Source organism: Vitis riparia, chromosome 2, assembly GCF_004353265.1.
Source record: "Vitis riparia cultivar Riparia Gloire de Montpellier isolate 1030 chromosome 2, EGFV_Vit.rip_1.0, whole genome shotgun sequence".
NCBI lineage: Eukaryota > Viridiplantae > Streptophyta > Magnoliopsida > Vitales > Vitaceae > Vitis > Vitis riparia.
In genome coordinates this window covers 1,477,475-1,499,837 of record NC_048432.1, presented here as the reverse complement: position 1 = coordinate 1,499,837, position 22,363 = coordinate 1,477,475, and the positions used below count along the sequence as shown (strand labels likewise).

The following is a 22,363-nucleotide window of genomic DNA, read 5'->3' as shown; positions in this document are numbered from 1 at the left end:
ATAACGGATAAATAGTAGTGTGAATTTAATTTTTTTTAACACTTTTAGGTATAATAAATAAGGAAATGATACATGATTTTTTAAGAAAATTAATTTTAACAACCCTTTTGTTCATAAAATCTTTTAAAAAGATTAGGAAGGTGTCTGAGTTAGATGAAGTATTTTTATTATTAAATGAAGTTTTTCCCTATCCTACATCGAGATGAAGAAAGAGTCATAATGGATGGTGGGAGCTATTGATGATTTTGGCTCAAATTGTAGAATGAGATGCATGTTAAACAAGAATGAGGTTCAATCTTAAGAGTGGTAAAGTTTGATAGATTCGTTAACACCACTCGAATTTTATACATTTTTTTCATAAATTTGGGTTGATTATAATCCGACTTGAATCAAATTCGTATCCACTTGTATAACCTGCCTAATAAGTAAGCAGTTTTTGGATAATGAGGTCCAATGAGATTTAATCCTAAGAGTGGTAAAGTTTGATAGATTCGTTAACACCACTAAAATTTCATACATTTTTTTCACAAATTTAAGTTGATTATAATTTGATTTGAATCAAATTTGTATCCACTAGAATAACCTGCCTAATTAATAAGAAGTTTAACACAAATTTGATATGAATTAACCTACTTAATAATTATATTCATTAACCTAATACAAATTTAAACTATTTTACCTATATTTGATTTATTTTAAATTTGTTTTTAAATAAATCAATGAATTGAATCATAAACATGTTTGATTGAGGCATTAATCATATAGGTTTATAAAAGATTTAACTCAACTTGATTATTAAATAAATTAATTAGCTTATATATAATGTTACAATAATAAATAATAAACTTGATTATTATTCATATGGATTTGATTTGTGATCTAGAATTCTTAAAGCTTTGACGTGACTTGGTTCACCTACTCCAATGGGTCACCCCTATCCGACCCTTTGGGTACAAGGATAACATATTTAATATATTTCTAAGTGTAATTAGTAGAGCTTAAAAAAACACCAAACAAAATTTCAAAATTTAAAGTACAAACGCAAATCACTTGGTAATGATTTGAGAGTGTGGATGAAGTCAAAGAGAGGCTCGCTTCCTTTTCTATAACTTTTGGTCTCTCACCCCCACCTTCTCCTTACAACCAATCACATCCTCTAAACCCTCGACATGGGTGGAGAATAACTAATCCTCACATCTTTACTACTTTCCCTACAAAAATTCATAATCATTTTCCATGTCAGATTCCTCCTCCTCCGCCAAAAGACTCAAACTTTTTTGCACTGATCTCCGCCGTTGTCACCGCTGCTGGCGGTGCACTCAGCCGTTGCTCCCGGGCCTGCCGGACCACATCGCCCACCTCTGTCTCTCTAGACTTCATCCTTCCATTCTGTTCGCGGTTTCTTGTTCTTGGAGACAATTTATTTATTCTTCGGCATTTCCTCCACATCTCTCTATCTATACTGTGCTGTCATCCTCCATTGATTCCGGCGGTGATGCTGTCCACTTCTTCTCCTTCGATCCGATCCAGTCGCGGTGGCTCCAACTCCCGCCGCCGCCGCCGTCGGATCCTCCGCTCCGCGTCCTGCTGACTCACCCGTCGTTCCTCTCCCGGAGGTTACCGGTTCAGTCTCTGGCGGTGGCCGGGCAGCTCGTGGTTCTGGCCGCCACCGCTCACGGCCTCGTCCCGGCCCTCCACCGCCCGCTTATCTTCGATCCGATGTCGCGAACCTGGCGGTTCGGGCCGCGGCTGTTGGCTCCGCGGCGGTGGTGCGCGGCCGGTACCCTAGGCGGGGCGGTGTACGTGGCCGGCGGGATGGGCGGAAGCTACAGTCTGGAGGTGGCGAAGACGGTGGAGAGATGGGAGGTGCGAAACGACGTCGTTGAGAGGATGGGGGCTTGAGGGATGTGAGGATGAGTAGGGAGGCGATTGAAGCGGTCGGGTGGAGGGGGAAGCTGTGGATGGTGAATGTGAAGGGCGTGGCCACCAAGGAGGGGGCGGTGTACGACGTCGCTTCAGACGTTTGGGAGGAGATGCCGGAGGGGATGCTTGGAGGGTGGAGGGGGCCGGCGGCGGCGATGGCGATGGCAGGGGGAGCGGAGGAAATGTATGTGGTGGATGAGGGCAAGGGGATTTTGAGAAAATACGATGGTGAGCGTGACGCATGGGAAGAGGTGGTGGAGGCGGAGGTGCTTAGAGGAGCAGAACACATGGCGGCCGGCGGCGGAAGGGTGGTGGTGGTGAGTAGCGGCGGTGGGAGGATCGTGGTGGTGGATGTAGTGGCGTCAACGCCGCGGATCTGGGTGGTGGACCCGCCGGAGGGCCTTGATGCGGTGGCTGTTCATGTATTACCCAGGATGAGCCGCTGTACGGAATGATTAATTTTTTGTCATACCCTGTACTCAAAAACCTATAAAATGATTTTTTGTAATTTCCTTCTCTCTATCTTCTCCCATAAATTTTGTAAAAACCAAACATACCCTAAAATTTTATCGTCTTTTAAGAACCAAACATATGTTTTCCGTTAAGATTGAAGGATCGTTATAAGAAACATTACCAACATAATCCCTACCCTAGTCTATTTCTATATATGGTTATTGTCTAAAAATCGACCATTCATCAGGATTTTTTGTGAAGCTACTAGGAAGAAAGAGACTTGATGTTGTACATTGGCCTTGAAGGCTCTAGAGGAAAAGCTAATTTCCCTATTTGAGAGGGCATTGTGTAACACCATCCATATTTTTGGATTTTACCTTTTTCTTTTCCTCACCAAAAATAACCACATAAAATCAACTTCTCCACATTTTGTATTAAGATTTGTGTGTTGGGTTGGAGCTTGTTTTTATTCAATTTAGCACTTCCAAAATCTATGTTTTTTTTCAAAATGAACAAATTTTATATTCAGCAAATTCTAAGATGGTATTTGTTTTTTTTATTTAATTATAAATAAAACTTAAAATTAAATAATACTTAATCGTGTTCAATATTAAATTATTTATTCTTATTATATTTTATTTCTATTAAATAGTAAAAAAAGAGTCATGTTACTCTTTTTCATTTAAAAAAAATTAAATATTTTTATTTTTTCTATTCAATAAAAAACTTATAAATCATGAAAAAATAGGAATACGAACAAACTTAAAGTCTGAAAAGAATTACTTCCAACAGAAAACAAAAAGAACAAATGCCCTCTAAATCTTTACAAGAAACCAGACTACAAAGGAAATTGCCTTTTTTCATAAAAAAAAGTTAGACAATGAAACCCACACAAATGTTCCAGTCACTTCAACACAAGATGAGGCTAATTTCTTGGTTGAAAACTGAAAAAGACTCACCCAAAAAAAGACAAACCATGAATGTTCTTGATTCTACAAAAAAAAAATTCTGGAGAATCTTCTCAAAAAAGACAAACATCCAAAAATAAAAAAGAGGGAGACAGAGCATTGACGCTATACAAAAGCATAGACAAAATGCCATGCCTTCCAGCAAGTAGACCTCTTTACACAGAAAACATCAGTAGTAAATGGAAAAATCTTCCATGAGAAGATGCGGCATATGATCTTGGAAATGATTCAGAAGTTCAGAAAACCCCTCAAACGACCCAAACCATGGATATTGAAACAATGAAGCCAAAAGATAAACAAGAGAACCATAGATGGAATCGAAGTACAAGTGTAGAAGTACATCTTCCAAAATCAATCATCGAAACAACCCTATCAAACAAACCATTTTGGTTTTTTGAAAGATTTACCTAGGGTTTATAGTTATAGTGGACCTCCTATTCAAATGCTTCAACCATTTTACGGATAAAATGTTGCTTGGTTCATCAAGCATCCAAAACACACAACAAAACATAAATTTGATCCAAAGCCATACTTCATCACTACTAGTGCGTGCAATTGGTTTTAGTATCCATAGTTAATGGAGGATAATATTGGGCTGAACATGGCATCAAAGGTTGCAATGTGGTGTACTTGGGATGGTATTCAGCTTTCAGAGCTGTAGGAGGTCTCACCTGCTGATGAGCTCCAATTCTCTTGTTGGATGCGTTTCATCTCCTCATAAGCCCACTCAAGACCTGTGCAGTAATGGAGGGGTGGGTTGAACCTGTTATCATTGATGTCAGCAGCTAGGAATGCCCCATTCTCTATCAGGAATTTGATGGCATCCTTGTTTCTTTCTTTGGCTGCATTGTGAAGTGGGGTCCCTGGAAGTAAAAAGGACAAAAAGTGAGATGCAGAGACATTAACAGTTTGGTGTGGTTAAACCTGAAAGAGGTTGACGATACTTACAGCCACAGGCACCTTTAGTTCTAGCATCAATATTAGCACCACGTTCAAGCAATTCATCCATGACTCTGAGATGCCCACCCTGAGCGGCAAGGTGAAGGGGGGTCACCCCTTTCGATTTGGGGCCGCATGCTGCCACGTTTACATCCATTCCTTCATCAAGAAGTCGCCTCACCTGCCAGAGAGGAAGAAGAGAAGCCCGAATCACTAAACAATACTAGCACCAGAGAAGGGAGCCACCACTATTAGCAACTTAAAAACCTTCTCTTAAGACCTTTCACATTTAGGCCCTTGTTACAACAGGTTCCTTTGAATCTCTTCTAACATATCACAAAACAAACTTCTTCCCTCCACTGCATGCCCGATAACCTCTTTACTAACAAGAGTTCAGGAAAAGAAACTAAAGCTTAAAACCCAACCTTTTTTTATCTCTTGCTACATATGTATTTTCTTAGGTATTTTGATTTTCTTTTATTTTTTGGACTTTTTATTTTATTATTCAATTGAATTTTCTCTCTCAAGGGTTTGAAGATTCATGTGACACCCTTCATTGTAATGGGGCCAAAAAGGATTTATATTGACATTTTCCAGGTTTTGTTTAACATTTTGTTCATGTCTTTGACGAATGTCTACATTTGATAGCCTTTTCAGCCAGACAAGTTTGTTCTCTTCTCTTTTATGAGAGGGCAAAGCAGAAAATATTTCAACAGAGCCCATGAAAAGGATACACTAAAATATACAAGGAGTATCAACAGTGTAATGTCTACAATAGACACCTTTACACAAGCAAAAGAGAAGAGAGAAGAGGAAAAAAAGGTGTCCTCCCCTTGGAGCTCAACCAATCAACCGAGTATCATAGTTATTGAATGATCATCTAAAAAAAGGTGTCCTCCCCTTTACTTGGAGCTCAACCAATCAACCGAGTATCAAGGTTAATGAATAATCATTTATGTTCAACATCTTCAATCACCTTCTATTCCTTTCCATAAAGTCCAAAACAAGCAGAAGGGAGAGGTCATCCTAGCCTGCTTCCGCTTATTCACCACAAAGGACCCTTGCCAACTTAAGAGGTTTCCTCACATATAGAAGAGTGCCGCCTAAGCTACTACTCCAAACAGTAAAATAAACTAATTGCCACAAATTTCTTGCTTTAGAGCAATGAAAGAGCTTATGATCACCCGATTCTTCTTCACCTTTGCACATCTACCATCCCATTCCATCCTTCTGAGCTGATCAAGCTTCAAAATCCTTCCATAAACTATTTCCCATGCAAAGAAGGCCATGCTCACTGGTACCTAAGGGTCCCAAGCTATGCTTGCAGGAAAAGGCTCTCTTCTTTCCCAGGCCAAGGAAGAATAGAAAGATTTAATGGAGAACTTGCCATAATTGGAGTCCATCCAAACCGTTCTATCCTCCTCATTCCTTATAATTAAACTCGTTGGCTAAGATGGAAAATTTAATTGAGGATATCCATCATTTAATTCATCTATAATCCACTTGAGACCAAAATCCATTTTTTTGGAAGACTAAAAGCAAAAAGTCTCAATTGACATGATCATATGCCTAAAATATATCTTACAAATAAACCCACCATTGGCACTCTTCCTCCTTAAATCTATGGCCTCATTTGTGATAAAAAAAAAATCATTCAAAGTGTGCTGATAAGCTAAAAGATCATTTTTCCTGCCACTTTTTAAGTCCGTTAGCTAGACTTTTGCCAAAAACTCAAACCACCCCCTAACTCAGCTAATGGGCCTAAAATGCTTTAAGTTCATTGCTCCACCTTTCTTTATAGTTGATACCAAAAAGGTGGCCTTTCAGCTTTCTCTTAAAAGAGCTGTTATCAAAAACTCCCTAAAAAAACTTATCACTTCATACCTAACAAAGTCTCAACACAGTTGCTAAAACACCATAGTAAAGTCATCCAGCCTTGTAGTTTTATCTTCACACAAACTAGACAAGGCAACAAATACTTCTCAGAAAAAGGAATATCCACACTCCTAGAATTAACTTTGGCCAAGAAGTCTTCTTCTTCTATGCACATGGACCATTTTATGAAAAAAGTTAGTATTTTATCCCCATCTCTAAACCAATTTTTCTTGATTTCTACCTCCATATTGTTTCTTCTAATCCACCACCATCGTTCTAGCCTTGGTTTCTTCAACAAAGAGGACTACTTCGATCTCTTAAGAATCCTAAAAGCTAATATAGTTTCTAGGAAGACTTACAGTGGGGGGATCAACCATTATGTTCACAATTTCCAAGACTTTAAAGAGTTGTCACAATCAGAAACCTCTCCATTTCGGCTATCTGTGGCCATGCCTCTTCTCTCTCTTGTAATCTAATTTTTCGCCGCAACCTAACTGATTTGGAGATTGAGGATCTCGAAGAATTAATGACTTCTCTTACTCGTGTACACTTGTTCACAGCTGTCCCAGATGTGCGAGCATGGGCATTGACCTCTTTAAGCTTATTCTCAATAAAATATTTCTTTTGCTTTGTCCAAATTATCAGATTTAATTCCTCTCCATCCAGTCAATTTTATTTGGAAATCAAAAGTCTCATCTAAGGTTAAGGCCTTTGCTTGGTTAGCGGCATACAAGAAGGCAAATACCAATCACTTGTTTCATATGAGAAGACCTTCCAAAGCCTTTAGTCTGAAGTGGTGTATACTATGTAGGAGGAGTGAAGAGACAAGTGACCACCAATTTCTATATTGTCCATTCACTTTGGGGTTGTGGCACAAACTTTTTTATAGACAGTGATGATGTGGGTTCAGCCTAGGAGTTCCTGTGATATGATCTTTGTTTCTTATATGGTTTCTGGGAACTCCACCAAAGGCAAACAGTTTAGCAGATTGTTTATCTCACTTTGATCTGGACGGTGTGGCAAGAGAGAAATGTTAGGATCTTTAAGGACAAGTGAAGGATGTCCAAGACTTTATGGCATTTATGTCATTTCTTTACTTCTTTGTGGGCCTCGTCTTGACAAATTTAAAGGATGTCCTTTAAACCTCATTCAGCTTAGTTGGCTTGTAGTATGTACACTACAGTTGGGCCACCATTGAGAGTAGCCTAGCTATCTTTTCAAGAGAGGTTCCTCTGGGACATTCTTTTGTGATCTATCTTTTTGTACAAATCTCCTTGCATAGAGGAGGTTTTTAGATCAGATTTGTATATTTGTGGGGAGGATTCCTCATCCCCCTTATGAAATCTTTATATGATATTAATACGATTCTTGCTTCTGATTAAAAAAAAAAAAAAAAAAATGAGCCAATATGGTTTAAGGCCTCAATTTTTTTGGTTCTGATATTCTCAAATCCCTCTTTATTCCAAATTTTTAGATCCTATTTTAGGGTGTTTAACTTTGTTGCCAAAATATGGCCTTATGAACCCCTAACATTATAGTCACTCCACAAGTTCCTCACCAGGTCCTTAAAGCCTTCCATTTTAAGCTGCATATTTTCAAATGTAAAAGAAGATTTAACCCTTGTCATCCCTCCATTGTCTAAAACAATGGGAGAGCGATCAAAGACTGTTTTTAATAAGACACTCTGAATCAGGCTCGTAAAATGATCATCCTACTCTTCCAATACTAGGATATGATCCAACTTTGAAGAAGACTGGTTATTCAAGCTGCCACACAAAATGGGCCCTCTAGCTAGTGCAAAATCCCCAAATTCAGCTCCTCAATAGTCTTCAAAAAGAGCCTCATATCTGAGGGCATATTTGGGTAGTTCCTCCCTTCCCTAGAAAATCTGACAACATTGAAGTCCCCTCATACGCACCAAGGATCATCCCAAAGACTTCTTATATCACCCAACTCCGCCCAAAAGTCCTCTCTCCTCCCTCCAAACTGGCCTGTACACCCTTAAGAACAACTAGACAGAACTGTCTTCACAGTTTTTGAATTGACAGAATATAGAAAAACTCACTTCCATATCAATCAACTCTAGCATCCTATGTCCAAAAACACCAAAACACCTCCTGCTGATCCTCTCGCCTTGCCTGCTCCCCATTCAAAGAATCTTCCCACTCCTAGGCTCCTCACTAGGTACATCGTCATATGTTGCATCTTAGTTTCTTGTAATTGTTTCTCTTCTTTACGCAATTTTAAAGTTGTTTCTTCCTCTCACTTTTTTTTTAGGACTTGAAAAGAAAAAGACAGAAATGTGCCATGCTACTATAATTGCCATCAGGTGGATGCATATTTCAGGTTTGAAAAGGTAGTGTACAAACATGACTTTTTCATGATGGTGCTAAAAGCTTGAATCCTTACTACCAAAAACCCTACAATGCCCTCTAAAACATCTTAGACTCCAATGTACCAAGAATAGAAGCTAAGACTAAAGTGGAAAAGTCTAATAGTAACAAAGGGTGCTTGAAGGCTTTAGTACAACCAAATAAACATTTCTTTTTTTTTTTTTTTGATAGGCAAGAAAACGACATATACAGAGTAACCAAAAGGCCAAAAAAGATGCACAAAGACACAAAAACCAGCAATCATGCCACACAGAGAGTCTAACCAATCCACAAAGTCTAACAGCCACAAAGAACTATCCTCAATATATAATTTAACCCAACCCCAAAAAAGATACAAGAAAGAATTTTTAATTATTTGATCCATGTTTTCCCAATTATCAAAAGTTCTCCTATTTCTCTCCCTCCATATGATCTAAAACAAGCACAACAAAGCAAACTTCCAAGACTTTTTTCTCTTTTTCCAACGAAGGACTCGTGCCAATTAGAAGAACCCATCTAATTGAAGGGTACCTCACCCACTGCACACCAAAAAGCACAAATCAACTGCCATAAAATGTGTGCTTTCAAACAATGAATAAGAAGATGGTTGCTCATTTCTTCTTCTTCCTTGCACATGTAGCATCCATTAGTAATATTCAAGCCCCTCCTTTTGAGTAGATCTATAGTCAAAATCCTGACTTGAGTTGTTTCCCAAGCAAACAAGCTAATTCCCAATGGCACCCAAGAATTTCATACTATGCCACAAGGGAACAACTCCACTCTCCTATTTGCCAAAGAGTAATAAAAGGACTTAATTGAAAAAGTACCATTCTTTGTAGGCTACCATAGTATTGCCAGTCCCCAAAGTAATGGAGTGTTCAAACTTCATACAACCTTCCAAAAAAGACTTGTACCTCATCTAATTCCCAATTATGCAACTATCTTATAAACCTTGAACTACAACTACCATCCCAAAGGTCACCCACCCAAGCATTTTTTGAAGAATCTATAGAATAGAGCTTCGGAAATGATTACCTCAAATACATATTCCCACACCACTTGTCCTTCCAAAACTTCACCTTGCTCTCAGACCCAACCTTAAAACCTGTTTTATCCTTGAAGAACTCCTAACTACCTCTGATTGCCTTCCACACCCCCACACCATACCCTTCTCTCACTTCTTTAGTGCACCACCCCCCTTCATCTTGCCCATACTTTCCCACAATTACCCATTCCTAGAGAGGATTTCTTTCGCTTACAAATCTACAAGTCCATTTTCCTATAAGAACCACCTTAAAACTTGTTTTATCCTTAAAGACCTCCCAATTGCCTCTGATTGCCTTCCACACCCCCACACCATACCCTTCTCTCAATTCTTTAGTGCACCACCCCCCCCCCCCCCCCCCCCCCCCCCTTCATCTTGCCCATACTTTCCCATAATTACCCATTTCTAGAGGGATTCCTTTCCCTTATAAATCTCCAAGACCATTTTCCTATAAGAGTTTTATTAAAGATGGATAAATTTTTTATACCCAAGCTCTCTTTGTGTTTCTCCAGGGAAACAATATTCTAATTCACCAAATGCGGCTTTTGTTCCAAAGCCCCCATCCCCATAGAAAGTCCCTTTGAATCTTTTCCAATCCGCATGATCTTAAGCTTTTTCAAATCAATTTTGAAAACCACCCCTTCCTCTCTGAAGCATCTTTTCTTATCCATTATCTCATTGGCTATTAGCACAACATCCAATATTTGCCTTCCCTAAACAAAAGTTCCTTCCTTATGTAACATGAATGGTTTCATGAAGAACGCCTCGTAAACACCTTGATAAGACTTTGGCTATGAACTTATACAAAAAAAAAAGGGTCAAGCTTATAGGTCTAAAATCGAAAATTTGGTCCAACTCTTCTTAGGCATTAGAGCAATTGAGGTGACATTTGTACTCTAATTAACTACCCCGTTTCTATGAAATCTTGAAAACACCTTCACTAAATCCTCCTTAATCTCATCCCAACAATCTTGAAACACATCAATGGTGAAACCATTAGGTCCAAGAACTTTGTCCCTATCTAATTGAAAAATGGCAATAAAAATCTCTTCTTCGATAAAGGGGCATTCCATCCAAGAAGCACTCTCTAATGAAATAGGATACCCTTCTTGCTTAATAGCATCAATGCTAGCGAAATTAGTAAGGATACTCTTCTTCCTTTCCTATAACTTTCCAAAAGACTCTTTATTCCCTTCTCTCAGTTTCGATTTCACAAATTGTAGCTTCCTCATGAATTTATGCGCTGCCCAACATCACACCAAAAAACTCTCCACCAAGTACTTCGATATCTCATAGGGTAAATTGTCAAACTACTATAGAGGAAACTCAATTTGGTGATTAGTGGGATTTAGTCATAATAAAGGAATTGGGATGAGTAGAATCTTTGTTGTCATGTAATGGTGCATGTAAATGAGAATAAGATAGTTTTCAATAAGGCTTTGAGTTCAGACTATAACATTTTCCACCTACAAGTTGTTGAGCATCACTTGCACCCACACCAACATTCAATATCCTGTAGATAAAGTATAAACCAAACTACCTAAAAACCGCAACAAAATCAATGGAAAGTCATGGCAACCCATTCCATTCAAGGCAATAGGTAGCTTGCTTACTTAGTAGCGATCCCTGTGCGGGTTTTTTTTTTAATATAGGTAAAAGCGATTGTATTGCGATCCCTGGGCGGTATTACAGAGAAAGAGAACCCCCACTTAATTTCATGAACCAAATAATTCCAATCCCTATCTTTCATAATATTCCATGCTTACATTACTTTTCCCATATCAAAATCAACGAATTTCCTAAACTGTACTCTAACAAACATATCGACAATATATAACATCCAACTAACCACTCTTTTTTAGATAAAATTCCATATTTTAGACAACAAAATAATAACAAATCAACACCAAACATCAAGAACCTAGACTTCCTCTTTGTACTCCTCAAAATTCCAAAACAAGGACTACAAATTCAATACTGAACACATAGCTATCTGATAATAATTTGAAATTTCCGAAAAAAATAAACAGTAAAAATTCAACGACAAACACCAAGCACCTAATCTTTTTCGATCATATTCCAAAAATTTTCAGACAACAAAAGAAATAAAAAAATCAACACCAAATACCAGGAACCTATACTTTCTCGACAAAAATCCAGAATCTCAAACCGCAAAACAACAGAAATCTAACCGAAAATACCAAGAAAAGTCCAAGAAATCACACACCTCATTGAGATCCCCTTTCCGAGCACCAACATGCAGCAGAGTCCACCCCCGGTCGTCCCCCACCGCAGCCCTAAACGAGCGCTTCTTCGACAGGTTCCGACGAAACGAATCCGGTTTCGTTTCAAACATCCCTCTCACTCTACCAAATCCCCCAATTTCCAACTCACAGACTACCTACTACCACCACAACAACAAAGCGCTGAGAAAACAAAGCCAATAGTTTAGATTGAATAGGATTGACGGCCACAAGGTTGTTACATGATAAAGAAAATCTGGGAAAGAAGAAGATGAAACGGGAGACAATTGGGTAGATGCGATTAGCGAGAGGAGTGGTTGGCGATGCAGTAGGGTTTGAAGGGATTCAAGCCAGGACCGAAGACGCGGAGATTATGGAAGATCGAGAATGGGAATGGGAATGGGAAAAATATTATCATAATTTGCAGAGTAGAACACAGGGAGGAGATGGGATTGGAGGAGGATTTGGATTGGGAGAAAGAAGATGGATGAGCTCAAGCCCCCGTTTTATAGAGACGGAGCAGCGATGAAGGGTTTGCTTAGTTTTGGGATTTTGATTTTCTGTTTTTCCGGTGTTTCTTTTTCTTTTTATTTTTTCTCAACTTTAAATCAGAATCGTTCATTAGTATGATTAATTTGTGATCAGACTTGAAATTATACCCGTCCATTTATGAGAAAATTAGGAAACTTGTATTTTGGCCCTCTTATATGGAAAATATATGCTTTTGGAAACCCAAATATATGAAATATGAGATCCAACTATTAATTAGCAAAATAATATAAAAAACGTGCACTATTTCCTGTTTACTCCTTGTCAATAGCAAGTCCTCTTCATGTTAGTATAACAATCTGAAACTTGAACTAATTCTTAAAGCCGAAACACAAAAAAACTCAACCTATAACTGAAAGTAGGGAAACTCTCTTTCTATGAGATGTGCCTCCGCCTGAGACAGCTCAGCTTGGCATTTGTCCTATGGTTTGGAAGCTGCGGGCTCTCATCTGGGAGCTATAAAAGACGGAGCTAGAGCAAGGAAATGAGGAGGAACTAGTAGAAGCTCACCCTTGAAGCCCTGACAAACATAAATGGAGAGGGATCGGTAGTAGAACTAGCTGTGACACACAAAAGAAGGAGAAAACAATCGAAATCCCAAACCCTAGCCTTCAAAGCCCTAAAATCTCTCCCAAAATCAGGTATATCGGTCTGAAACACACCAAAATCAATCTTAGAAGCCAAAAGAGGTCAAACCCCTTCAAGAACGGAGGAGACAGTGCATAAACTGAAGCGCAGGAATGGACTTATAAATGCACACCCCAACGAACCGGTTGACTGGTCAGGAGCTGGTCCACCGGTTGGTCAACGCAGTCAACGATTTATGACTTTCCATTTTTTTGCACTTTTTTCATTTTATGAGCACTATGAATCATGGTCATTCCTAAAGAAAACCAAACTCACAACATTTGTAGATGTTTTCGCTACATAATCCCTCTTTTATACATGTGTTGTGCTACGAATTGTTGTTCCAGACCTTTGTATATGCAATATGCTATACATAAACTAAAATTTTTTGTTTTGCTTGGGCACAACATCTCACATATACTAGGTACTTAGAATTTTTGGTTCTTACATCTTGAGGAATGCCATATTTTCATATCAATACCATTTTGGAAACATATTCAGTTCATCTTTTCATCACCTATGTACATTTTTAAGCTATATGTTTTATTTCATGTTTCTCATATACCCTGTCTTTGTTTTTGAAATTGATAACTATGTTTTATCATTTATGTAGGTGAAAACCCAAGTGTGAATTTGCCTACTGGGTAGGGATCCATATGAGGAAGAAGGTATGGAAAAGGTGTTATATTTGTATCTGTGGTATAAGAAAATTAAATTTTTTGGAGCTATGAAAGGCATGAACAATGATGTCCCCTTTGTAGTTTCATTCATTCTTAACAATGATGCACCTTAGGTACCCTAGATACTACCTTAATGTGTCTTAGGTACTACTTTAATGTGCCTTAGGTACTACCTTAACGTGCCTTGGTACTACCTTAATAAACCTTAGTTACTGACATTAATGAACCTGAGGCACTACCTTAGTACACATTAGCTACTACATTTGTGAACCTATTGTTGCTACTTTGTGGCGTACTACTCGTGGTCAATCATATGATGTATATTTGGCATTTAATAAGGTTGGAGAGCATCTAAATGAAGATGATTTAAGAAATGTTGCATTTTTATACTGAAAGCACAATTTCCTTGATTGCATTAGAGATATGAGCATGACACTATTATGTTGTAATTGGTTAGTCAATTGGAAGCTTGTGTTTCCTTAATAGTATGAATGTACTACCTTAATAAACCTTGGGTACTACCTTAATGTACCTTAGGTACTACCTTAATGTACCTTAGTTATTGACATTAGTGAACCTAAGGCACTACCCTAGCACACCTTGGCTACTACATTTGTGAACCTACTGTTGCTACTTTGTGACGTAATACTCGTAGTCAATTATAGGATGTATCTTTGGCATTCAATTCCATCCTAGTTTGAAGATAATTCAAGAAATGAGAAGCAACACACAACTTCCTGAACTAAGCATGGCATTGTTATGTTGTAATTGGTTAGGCAATCAGTTGACCTTAGGTAATACCTTATTGCATCTAAGGTACTATCTTAAGGTACGTAAGGTAGCTAAGGTACCACCTTAATGTACCTAAGGCACTACTGTAACGTACCTAAGGTATTACCTTAGTGAACCTTAGTAACTACCTTAATGAGCCTTAAATACTACTTTATTGATTGTTCAATAGTACCTTAGTGAACCTTAGATACTATCTTAATGAGCCTTAAATACTACCTTATTGATCATTAGACACTACCTTAATGCACCTTATGTATTTCCTTAATGGAACTTAGGTAGTTCATTCGTGAGTCTTGGGTTGTTAGTTTATCAATCCTAGGATGCAGCTGGCTAAACCATAAGCCCTATGTTTTTCCAAAATTTGGTGAACACTTCATTTTTTGTTATCAAAAACCTTTTTTAAATTAAAAACATTTTCTAAAATTACTATCAAATAGGAATTTATATGTGAATGGTTGAATTGCAGTAATCCATTAAAAAAAATAGATAAGATAATTAAGAAACTATTTGATCAAATGATGAGTGTATATTAAATGAAAGGTGGGCACCAACTTGTGACATCCAACATGTTTTAGGGAAGAAGAAAGGCTTCAATTTTATAATATCTTTTGAGAATAAAATAGTTGAAAAATGAACTCAAAGGGATTCAAACTATAAAAGAGAAAGATAATCTCGACCCTGCTTTAGTTCCGCACTAACAAAGAATTAGAAGTCAAAGACCAATAAATTAGACCTTTGGGAATTTGTAAATTGTTTAAAATTAGGCAGAAAAGGGCTATCAAGTCATAAACTATTGACTGTGTTAACCTATCGGTCAATCAATTCATGGTCGGTCAACTGATTCGTTGAGGTGTGCATTTACAAGTTCATTCTTGCGCTTCAGTTTCTGCACCGTCTCCTACGTTCTTGAAGGGGTTTGACTGGTTTTGGCTTCTAAGACTGATTTTGGTGCTTTTCAGACTGATAGACTTGTTTTTAGGAGAGAATTAAGGGCTTCGAAGGCTAAGGTTTGGGATTTTGGTCGTTTTCTTCTTCTTCTATCCGTCACAACCAGCTCTGTTGTTGATCACTCTTAATTTCTCTTCGTCAGGGCTTCAGGTGTGAGCTTCTACCAGTTCCTCTTCATCTCATTGCTTTAGTTCTGTCTTCTATGGCTCCCAGACGAGAGCTCACAACTTCCAGGGCACAAGGCAAGCGCCAAGCTAAGCCATCTCAGGCGGAGGCACATCTTAGAGAAAAAGAGAGTTTCCCTACTTTTGGTTCCCAGGTTAGGTTTTTTTTGTGTTTCAACTTTGAGAATTAGTTCAAGTTTCAAATTGTTCTGTTGACATGGAGAAATTTGGGGGCAATCTGGGAAAAGGAAAAGTAAACTGGACATAGTGAACGTTTCCGATGTTATTTTGCTCGTTAATAGTTAGATCTCACATTTCATATATTTGGGTTTCCAAAAACATATATTTTCCACATCAGATGGTCAAAACATAAGTTTCCCAAAATTTTGACAATTAGTCGTTGAAAATACTTCCATATTATCTATTTTTAAAATAAAAGTTTATCTAAAAATAAAAAAACTATTCAACAATTGTTATCAAAAATAGTTTTCTGTTCTAAAAAAATAAAAAACAAAATCACGTTTGAAAACTACAAACTATTTTCTATTTTTTATTCTTAAAACCATAAAATATAAGGTTGTTTTATAACTGTTTTCAAAAACAATTTTGAAAAATAGTTTTTGAAAATAGTTTTATGATTTTTGTAAAACAAAAGTTTATTTGGAAACCTAAAATGTTTTTAACTTGTTTTTAATAATTTAAAATATGTTTTAAAAATAATTTTATATCTAGTGTTTTATTTTTAATTATTCTACATGTTTGCACAATTATTTCTTAAAACAACCCTTAGAAAACAAGTGAAAACAATAGGAGTTTGTTTGATAACTATTTTAAAAAACAACACTAAAAAATAGTTTTTGAGAATAGTATTTCAAAACTATTATATGATTTTTATAAAATAAAAATATATTTTTGGAACATAAAATGTTTTTAATTTTTTTTAATATTTTAAAAATAATTTATATATCTAGTGTTTTATTTTTAATTATTTTTCATGTTTCTATAATTATTATTTTTAAAACAATCATAAAAACAAGTGAAAACAACTAAAAACAATTTAAAAATTTTATCTGATAACACTTTTTTTTTTCTTAAGAATATAAAACATAAAATAGTTTTTGGTTGTCAAACGTGTTTTTTATATTTTTTATTATAGATAACAAAAAGCTGTTCTAAAAAGTAGTTTCCAAACATGCCCTAAAATATATTATATGAAAACACCATATTTTATGTTTTTAATAATAGAAAATAGAAAACAACTTTTTGTTTCAAAACGTATTTTTTATGTTTTTTTTGTTCTGACAAACAAAAAATTGTTCTAAGAAATAGTTCCAAACAAATCCATGGTGTTTTTTTAAAAACATTTTTTAGTTGTTTTTGTTGTTTTTGTTGTTTTTCTCATGATTATTTTAGAAAATAATTATACAATCATATAGAATGATGAAAAATAAAACACTAGATATAAAGATTATTTTAAAAATATATTAAAAATAAGTTAAAAGCATTTTAAATTCCTAAACAGACTTTTATTTTACAAAACATTAAAAAAAAAACTATTTTAAAAAACTATTTTCAAAAAATAGTTACCAAAAATGTGCAAAACATCTTACATGAAGTCGTAATTGATTTTATATCTTTACAAACCATTTTTTTTTTAAATTAAGATAATAATTTCTTTTAATATATTCCTTTCTTAAAGTAGTTTTTAAAATTATTACTTTATTAAAATAAATTTCTAAAAGTTATTAATTCATAAATAAAGGTTATTACTATTTTTAAATTTAAAAAATAAAATAGGAAATAGACTCAAATGAATATTATTTTAGTTTTTAATTTATCTTATATTCTTAAAAAAAATTAAATTTAATAAGATGGGTAATTTTATTTAAAGTTACCTGGTTTTATGTTTGGAAAATCTACTTAAATAATGGAAAGTTTTATTATTATTATTTATTTATTTTTTATGTCAATGAACATTTGGATCGATCTTTGGAACATGATGAGAAAGAATAGTTGACTTGGACTCTTCTTTAGAAAGAGGGATTTTTGAAACAAAACTTGACATATTTGACAAATTTTTTAGCTGGTTTTCAATTTGACTCATTTGTTCATCTTATTTTGAATTATTAAATTTTATGTGATGACTATATGATGATGTAGCTAATGGTTTTGCAGATTTGTTTAATTCATATGAAGAACTAACTAATATATATACAGAATTATCTGATGAAGATGCAAAACTATCATGCGACCTAAGAGATCTGGAATAACTAGATCTACTTAATTTCCTTATAATATTATTCATTGTCACAAAAAATAATCACAATCTTGTCCTTAATCAATTCAAATAATTTACTGAACAGGGACCACCACATGCGGATCAACATGAGACTTACGCTCTTTCTACCCTTAAACACCGCTATCTAGGCTCACAAAGCCATTCACAGGAAATTCAATTCAAACTAAGTCAGGACTAAATTAGTGATTAAATATTGTTCCAACTCGTAATACCACTCAGTTCTTAAGCAGAACGTTCCTCTAATACCATTTCACACCCAGGACATATAACAGTTCATGCACATAACAAATTAATTTTGTCTATGAACTCCAAGCATAAAAACAGAAATAATTACTGTCTAATTTTGTCTAATTTATAGTAGAAAATAAAACATAAAAACACAAAGATTTGAATTTGAAAATAACTTTTGTATTGAAAATATACCTTGATTACAAAAGAGTTGTTGATTATAAACTTGCTTGTTGACAACAAAGGGATGGCTACAAGGAGATGAATACAAAATACTAGATTTTTTGAAAGGAGAGATTACAAAAGCTAGAAAAGGATTTTGGAACACTTAAGCTCTCTCGTTCTCCAACTCTACCTTGTGATGAAGGTTGCATTTCTATTTATAGAGAGAATGTCGAACTTGAGTCTTGATGAAATCCGCATGTTTCAAAGTTTTTGAAATCCGCACTCAATTCTTGGACAACTGGTTGTATGAAGTCTAACGAAAGAGGTAAGTTATCTTTTCTTGTCAGAGGTGTTTTTAATGAAGCCAGAAGAGAATAAATTCTCTTTTCTCTATGTTGCTCTTTGAAAATCACATTGGTAGACAAAGAATATTGTTTGACACTATTCATTACTATTTGAATAGTGTTGGGTTTTTTTTTTCTTCGTTTTATACGTATTCTTATTTACATTTTTTTTACTAGATAAATACAAGGAGACAAATGTACAAAAATACAGATGTACAAAAGATTCTTGATATTTCTTAACTGAGCATTTCTAAGAGATATTTCTCAAAAACTTGTTGAGTTTCCTTTTTAATGACATAATCCCTTTTGTACTTATCAACAAGATAAGAAAATTGAGTTTGGAACAAAAGAGAGACTTTTGAAAAATCGTTTGCAAAAATGATCTTTTGAATATTGTCTTCAATGATGAGATTATAGTTAGAAGGACTATAAATCTCATAATTAAGGTTTCTTGCAATCATTCTTGACCTCCAACGTCTGATTTGTTTTTTGAGGTTGACTTTAGTATAGGGCCAAGGGTCCTTTGTACCAAACAATTGATGTTTTCTATGATTGGCTTTAAGAATGATAAGGTGTTGAGCAGAATAAACTCTTCCATCATTTGGTCATTCAGGAGGCTTACTTTTGATAATGAGTTCAACTGATTTGAAATCCTAGATGAAAGCATTTAATACACAAACTGCTAATTTTCTTCCAAATCTATCGGTTTGATCAGGATGAGAGAAAATTAGTTGATAAATTAGTCCATAATCCATGAGGAGAGCAGTGGTTAGTTCCATTGACTCATTATTGAATTTGATGACTACGAGTCTATATCTGTCTAAGTTAATATTGACTTTACAAATACTGTAAGCAAGAGCACACTTACAGTCATGCCTTTCTAGTGGAATTTTCCTACTCAAGGGATCAAGCTTTGGACATTCATTATTGGTATTGACATAATGAGTATGTCAAATGAAACTCACCCCTTGAATAGTAACTCCAAAAGTGTTATAGTCAGTAAGAAATTGCATTATATGTTCTTGCTTAGCTTTCCTGATAGCTTGAGCTTTTTGACTGATCATCTGTCTAAGGTATTGAGGAAAATTCAAATTCTTTTGCTTGAAAAATGAAAATCTTGATTTTTGAAATTCTAGGCTTTCATCATAAAGTGTTGGAAATTCATTTTGCAAAGATTTTGAAAATGTAGCTTTAGATTCTTCTGAAATTTTCTTGTTATTGAAACTTTCAAGATCTGTATCCATTGGCATGTAATGTATATCAGAACTTGAAGAGTTATGAAAACTTTCTAACTTATCATTTAACTATTTAAAATAAAAAGACAAAGCATTTAAACTTTCTAACTTTTGGATATCACTTTTTGCATTCCAAAGGTTGTCTAAAATTCATTTTTGTGATCTGTCTAAACCTTCTATATCTTTATGAATTCAAAATGATATATTACTCTTAGGAAACACTGAAAGAGTGAATTTCCCAAACTTAATCTGTTCTTGCTCTATTTGTAAAGAAAATTCAAAATTTAGTACACCTTTTGAAACATGGATAAGATATCTAATGAGTTTATCTTTATTATACCAAAATTGAAAATATATTGAATTTATGAGGGGCACATAATTGTGAATAAGAATATTTAAAGAGGTTTTTGAATTTTTTGAAATCATATTTATTAATTTATAAGAAGATGCACAAATACCGTCACAATTTTTTTGATCATCTGATTCTTCTTCATCTTGACTAGACTTTTCGCTTGATATTTCTTGTGTTATTAATATTTGATTATTTTCTTCTGATTCATAATCTTCACTTGAATCTTCATTTTCTCTATCAATCATTAGTCCTACCATTAAATTTTTGGGCTTATCACTTATCACTTATTTCTAATGAATTGATCTTATTTTCTAATTGACCCTTTTGAGTAATGACCTACTTTTCCACATTTATAACATGTTGGTGTTTTCTTTTTTAGAGTTGATTTATTTGAGGATTTTGACTTATTAGGATTAAATTCTACAAATTTCTTTTGGAATTTTGACTCTGTTGAAGGTTTCTTACATTTTATATTAATTTGTTTATTTTTTCTTTTTGAAGGAGCTATTATTGTATCATACCCATAATATAAACAAAATTTTCCTAATTCTTTCTTACTATCTTGTTTTTCTATTTTCATTTGACTCTTTAAGTCTGTGCAGAGGGCTAAACCTTCATTATTGATAAAAGTAATTAATTCTCCATATGTTAATGACTCATAAGGAATTCTTCCACTATGAATATTTCTTATTATTTGTCTAACCTTTTCAACAAATAAAGTTGGTAAGCCATATATAAATTTTTCTTTCCAATAATGACTTCCACAATTAGGTCTTGACATAACTTTGACTAAAAACATATCCCTATACCACTTAAAATCTTGAAGTTTTGGACATCTAAGATTATTAAGAATTTCGGAAGTTCTTTCTTGAAAATAGAGTGGATCTCATATAAAATGTTTTGTTATTGCAAAGATTAAAGTATTGACAATATTTTCTTCATAAGTTTGGACTGAGGTTTCTTTTTCTTTGATTATTGTCTTTTTTGTATTTAATATGTAAAGTTAAGAGATATCAAGAATCTTTTGTACATCTGTGTCTTTATACATTTGTCTCCTTATATTTATCCAGTAAAAAAAATGTAAAGAAGAATGCGTATAAAATGTAAGAAAGAAAAAAAAAACCCAACACTATTCATTCAGTAAATTTCTCTCTTAGCTTTTGTAACCTCTCTTTCTCCTTACAAAAATATAGTCTTTTGTATTATTCCCTTGTAGTCATCTCTATGCTATCAACAAGCTTGTTTGTAATCAACAACTCTTTGTAATCAAGGTATATTTTCAATACAAAAATTATTTTCAGATTTTTGTTGTTTGTTGAGTTAAATGTTGAAGAGAATGATTTGTATAATTTAATTGTTGTTGAACTTGTCTAATATCTTTGTAAATTATGAGATTTGTTCATCTTTGGTTCTTGAAATTTTGAAGGGTGGGGCAGAAATTGAATTATTATCAAAATTGAATTGATGATTATTTAAGGGTAGTTGGGAACCTAATTCTGAGGTTATTGTTGAAATTATTTTTTGAATATTTTATGAGTGTTTTGTTGCTAATTGATGTCCTTTTTCATTTCTTAAAGTTATGAGTTGTTTTCTTTGTTTTCTAAGTTTGAAAAACCAATAGAAAAAAGGAATAGTCATTTTCTTTTGATTCATGTATTTTTCATATTGTTTTCTTAATGCATTTCTAGCTTGAGGAGTAAGTGTTTGAAAATAAGCTTTTTTAGTATTATTGTGAGGGGAAAAATAATATGATTTTATCCATTCTACATTAGGAGTAAAATGAGTCTTTTTATAATATTTCTTATGAATGATGTTAACTTGATTAGGATACATATCAGAATGAGTATGCTACACAAGAGGAGATTCTTGTAGTTACCAAACATGTGCAAAACATCTTACATGAAGTCATATATTGATTTTATATCTTTACAAACCATTTTTTTTCTCTAAATTTAAGATAATAATTTCTTTTAATATATTCCTTTCTTAAAGTAGTTTTTAAAATTATTACTTTATTAATATAAATTTCTAAATGTTATTAAATCATAAATAAAGGTTATTACTATTTTTAAATTTAAAAAATAAAATAGGAAATATATTCAAATGAATATCATTTTAATTTTTAACTTATCTTATATTCTTACAAAAATTAAATTTAATAA

General features: G+C 34.4%; 2 protein-coding genes across 2 annotated transcripts; one reads left to right on the top strand and one right to left on the bottom strand.

Annotated features, from left to right (window-relative positions):
• The first annotated feature begins 1,080 nt into the window (after window positions 1-1,080).
• LOC117927383 (F-box/kelch-repeat protein SKIP25) lies at window positions 1,081-2,569 on the top strand. Its single transcript, XM_034846892.1, is given in 2 exon segments — window positions 1,081-1,891; window positions 1,894-2,569. Coding segments are annotated over 2 exon segments (1,140 nt in total). The 5' UTR covers window positions 1,081-1,236; the 3' UTR covers window positions 2,379-2,569.
• Window positions 2,570-3,215: 646 nt separating this feature from the next.
• On the bottom strand, window positions 3,216-12,359 carry LOC117904416 (phytochrome-interacting ankyrin-repeat protein 2-like). Its single transcript, XM_034817008.1, has 3 exons — window positions 11,803-12,359; window positions 4,293-4,464; window positions 3,216-4,207 (listed from the first exon to the last, which is right to left on the bottom strand). Exons 1-3 carry the CDS (start codon window positions 11,929-11,931, stop codon window positions 3,987-3,989), a joined length of 522 nt encoding a protein of 173 aa, XP_034672899.1. The 5' UTR covers window positions 11,932-12,359; the 3' UTR covers window positions 3,216-3,986.
• Between the last annotated feature and the right edge of the window lie 10,004 nt (window positions 12,360-22,363).

Bases quoted from the DNA above. Each gene is read 5' to 3' on its own strand.
- LOC117904416 (XM_034817008.1), bottom strand. From the start codon at position 11,931: ATGTTTGAAACGAAACCGGATTCGTTTCGTCGGAACCTGTCGAAGAAG. The intron at 4,465-11,802 runs GTGTGTGATTTC...CCTCTCTGGCAG, and splicing joins GGAAAGGGGATCTCAATGAG to GTGAGGCGACTTCTTGATGA. The intron at 4,208-4,292 runs GTAAGTATCGTC...TTTTACTTCCAG, and splicing joins AACTAAAGGTGCCTGTGGCT to GGACCCCACTTCACAATGCA.